The sequence below is a fragment of the Arachis ipaensis genome, chromosome B07 (genome assembly GCF_000816755.2).
Source record: "Arachis ipaensis cultivar K30076 chromosome B07, Araip1.1, whole genome shotgun sequence".
Lineage (NCBI taxonomy): Eukaryota > Viridiplantae > Streptophyta > Magnoliopsida > Fabales > Fabaceae > Arachis > Arachis ipaensis.
The window spans coordinates 13161861-13165935 of record NC_029791.2 but is presented as its reverse complement, the minus strand read 5'-3'; the positions used below and the strand labels follow the sequence as shown (position 1 = coordinate 13165935).

The window sequence follows — 4075 nt, the reverse complement described above, 5'->3', positions numbered from 1 at the left end:
ATATCATTACTGCAAGATGTAAACTGTGATACATCTAATTTAGGAGGAACCATATTTGCAGAACTTGACCGTGATAAGTACTCATCTGGTCCTTCAATGTAACATTGCAAGATCATATTTGCTAATTCAGATAAAGTCTTCTCAGAGGCATAACCAGTATCTTCTTTTAAAATAAAATCTTGTTCATCTACCTCCAAATTATCATCTTTACCATACAAAGAAAACATGATGGATTCTTTGACAAGCCCATAACTAGCTATCACATACCGCAGAAGGATCCCAATTAGAATTATTTGACCCCATTCTTCCACATCAGGAAGGATTTCACACAACTTTTTGTAGTTTCTTCCAATCAATGAAAAATTGTTCGGACAGACAGAAGCAAATGCAGAAGCAGCAGCTCCAACAACTCCAGGGGAATTGTCATTTAACAATATTCCAACAATCTGCAGCACATTGAGTATAAAATTTATGAACTCAGCAAGTAAGGCCTTAAAACTATTAACTGATGAAATCAACTATCTTGGAAGGAAAAAAAAAATCCTTTAAGGATTCTTGGGTAAAAGAGTCTACTCTATACCCAAAGAAACCATGGAATGACATTTTTCTTCGACTTAGTATGTCGTCTAAGTCATACTGAAGGAAATTCTTAATTACTGTGACAAGGAGCACACATGTTAACCAAACCTCTTCAATTGCAGAAGTATGTTCCTCCATCCGCAAATCATGAAGCTTAGGAAGAGCATTAGCTGCACATTTTCTAACATAGACAGAAGGATCTCTAGCACATTTTCCCACCGCAACAAGAACAAGAGGTGCAATTACATGAAGGCGAATTCCTGCCATGGCACGAAGTGCCCATGCCCGGACCAATGGATTTGTGTCCCCCAGGTCCTTCTGGAAACAATTAATTGATAGCAATGCTTCATTTGGACGCCTAAAGAATGAAACAGAAAAAGCAAGAGAATGATGGCCTCATAACAACAATTCATTATCTAACAAAATTTAACATCTATAATACTATAGCTCATGAAACTGGGGTATAACTACTTGAGGGGCAATAGGACATTTTTCTAGTATAATCATCAAATTACAACCTGAAAACTAACACCTAACTCATGTTTCAAATGTGCAGAAGACTAATAATTACATTTAAACGATTCATAAGACATAAAACAACAAATACAGCCCTCACTAAATAGACCCTGAGAAGGAATAGAATGACAAAAAGGTAAGCGACCATCCGAATATGCTATAAACATCAGAGTTATAGGCTGATTACATGTACATACTTTTCAGCATAATGAAGGAGGTACAAGTACACGAGCTTCTTCACTTCCAACGACTGAGAAGCAACATTTTTAACAACCTGCAATTTTTCGTTCAATGAGTAAATGGAGGGAGAACAGAAAGTGAGAAAGAGTAAATGAGCAGCATATCATTTTCTAAAGCTACACATCATATATATGCATACTCTAATTATTTCCCAAGCAAAACGCAAAGAAATCAATTAATCAACAGCAAAACAATAAAATAAATTTCTCTTTATCAATCAAGACCCAAAAATAAAATGAAATTTGCTATAGTTCAAGATGAAAATCAAGATGTAACTGAGTGCAAAATGAAGAGAGAGAACAAATGAAAAGCGCAACAAGCTACTGAGAAACAATCCATAAATAACCGATGGAGAAATCAACGCTTACAAGTGAACAGAAAGGCAACCATAAACAAATTTAGCTTCGTAAATTATCATCAACTAAACCAAATCAAATTCCCTAGTTATTCTGATAAAAATAGAGATATAACTTAGTTCAACAAGCACAATATCTATGCAAACAATCTACACATTAATTCGCGCGCAAACACTTTGGAGTGCACACTTGCAAGTGGATTATGAGCAAAATAGACCAGAACATCTCTTAACGAAATTCAACCAAACTCATAGTTGCTCCCATACAAACCGAGATGCATGTAACTGAGTGTGACAAGCTCCAAATATATGCAAAATTTTTAGGCAATTCTAATCCATTCACATGCAAATTACAGAGAAATCACCAAAACAAGCAAATTAAACTCGAATATTTCCGCTCCCAAATAACGGTCAACAAAATCTTATTGAATTGGTGGTATTTAGGAAGAGATGGATCTGAAACCTGAGGGAAGAAGTTCGAGACGTCGAAGCCTTGAGCGATGAGAGCGAGTAAGCGTTTGAGGGCTTCGGTTTTCTCGGAGTCGAACTTGCTTTCGAGGAGAGGGGCAATGTTGACGTCATCGGGGTCGTCGTAGAGGTGAGCGTCGGTGCCGATCCGGAACACCGCCGTGGACGCCTTGCTCAGTGATTCCGCCGTCGCTCCGAATTGAGGGAACATTTCTTCTGACGAGCTAACGAGTGAATGAGTGAATGAATTAATGAATGGATTCGTATCTCTCACTCCGTTTGTGATCTGTTTTTGTTTTGAACTCTGAAAGCAGAAAACTGAATATGGAGATTTGAAGAGTCTCTGCAGCGACCAGCGCCAGAAACCCCACTTTACGGACAGAGAAGCAGAGAGAATTTTTTTCGTTGTGTAAAGTATGGCTTTTGTCTCTCCAAATGGATAAGTTTTATTTACAATCTCCTAAGGTTTAAATCGGGTTCTAACATTTATAAAAGTAATTTAATGTTATTTTATCATAATTATATATTATAAATTTTTATTTGAGTTTTGAAATTTTTTTTAAATTAATGATTTATTCTAAAAAATCCATAAATCATATAACTAATGATACAAATATAAATAATAAATTAGTGACTAATATAAAATATTTTTTAATTTAAATGAACAAAAGAACAAAATATAACATAATCAATAAATTAATAATTAATAAATTAATGAAAAGCATAAATTCAACAACAAATCAATTCATCAAATACCATTATACCAATAATCCAATATTGTCTACATAGCCAATACTCAATATTAAATTAACTCTTATTATTACAATAATACAATTAAAGGCTAAGACTAAGGCTATGAGTCTCTACACGAAAACTATCTATTCTTACATCAATAAATTTATCACAATGATGATTCTGATAATTTTCAGCAACAAAAAATTTAGCTTTGCAACAAATTCAATTCAGTAATAATTTTTAGTAACAAAAAATATAATTTAAAAGATTATTTTTAGCAATAAATTAAATTCAACAATAACAATAAATTTAGCTCAATACAACAATAAATTTAACTTACAGCAACAAAAGACGGTTCAGTCGTAATTTACAATAACAAAATTGACAAGGACAAAGGAAAAAGAAAAATTGAAAAAAATAGAAAAGGGGAATACACGAACTCACCAACTACTACGAAGGAAGCGACGGAGAGAACTCAGGAACCAACTACCGCTAGCGCCTATTTTGTTTCCTATTATCATCAAATTTGTTTACCTTGCCGAAATAATCACTTAGCTAAATTTTTTTGTTGTTAAAAATTTATCATAGTTTACTTTTTTTTATTGCTAAAAACTCAGCTAAATTTTTTTGTTGCTAAAAATTTATCATAGTTTATTTTTTTTATTGCTAAAAATATTAATACTTGATTGTTATTAATATGTTTGGAACAAGTGTCAAAAAAACAGACAAAAAAAATGCTGTAAAAACCACTTAATAGCTCGTTCTTCAATGGTTTTAGCCTGCAATAAATTTTGGTCATAAATTGTGGTTACTCCTTGAGTATTCCTATATTTTCATAAATCATTGAAAATTCCCTTTAAACTAGCAATTTATGCATTGGTCACCCTTGTATAAATTGTAGTTTATTTTCAGGTTTTACATCGTTTTAAAACTTGTGCATTACCACTATTTATATAAAAACTAGGACAAAATTATAGTCATTTTATTTTTAGGACAACTTGCTAGTTTTAGAATGCGTATACACCAATTTCAGTCATCGTATACAAATACATACACAAATACAAATTCAAAAACTAAAAATAAACCCCACTGTCACTCATAACACGCGCCCCTCCCCACTTTCACCAATTTCAGTTACACGTGCTAAAACCACTTCCTCTCGCACAATTCTCTCCTCTTTCC

General features: G+C 33.2%; 1 protein-coding gene across 1 annotated transcript in view; it reads right to left on the bottom strand.

Moving 5' to 3' along the window:
- LOC107609055 (AP3-complex subunit beta-A) overlaps positions 1-2599 on the bottom strand; it is a gene marked incomplete in the record, with an annotated part of 8710 nt that extends 6111 nt beyond the window's left edge. Inside the window, 4 exon segments of the mRNA XM_016310886.2 lie at positions 1-446; positions 688-937; positions 1293-1369; positions 2154-2599. Coding sequence (XP_016166372.1) covers positions 1-446; positions 688-937; positions 1293-1369; positions 2154-2369 — 989 coding nt within the window.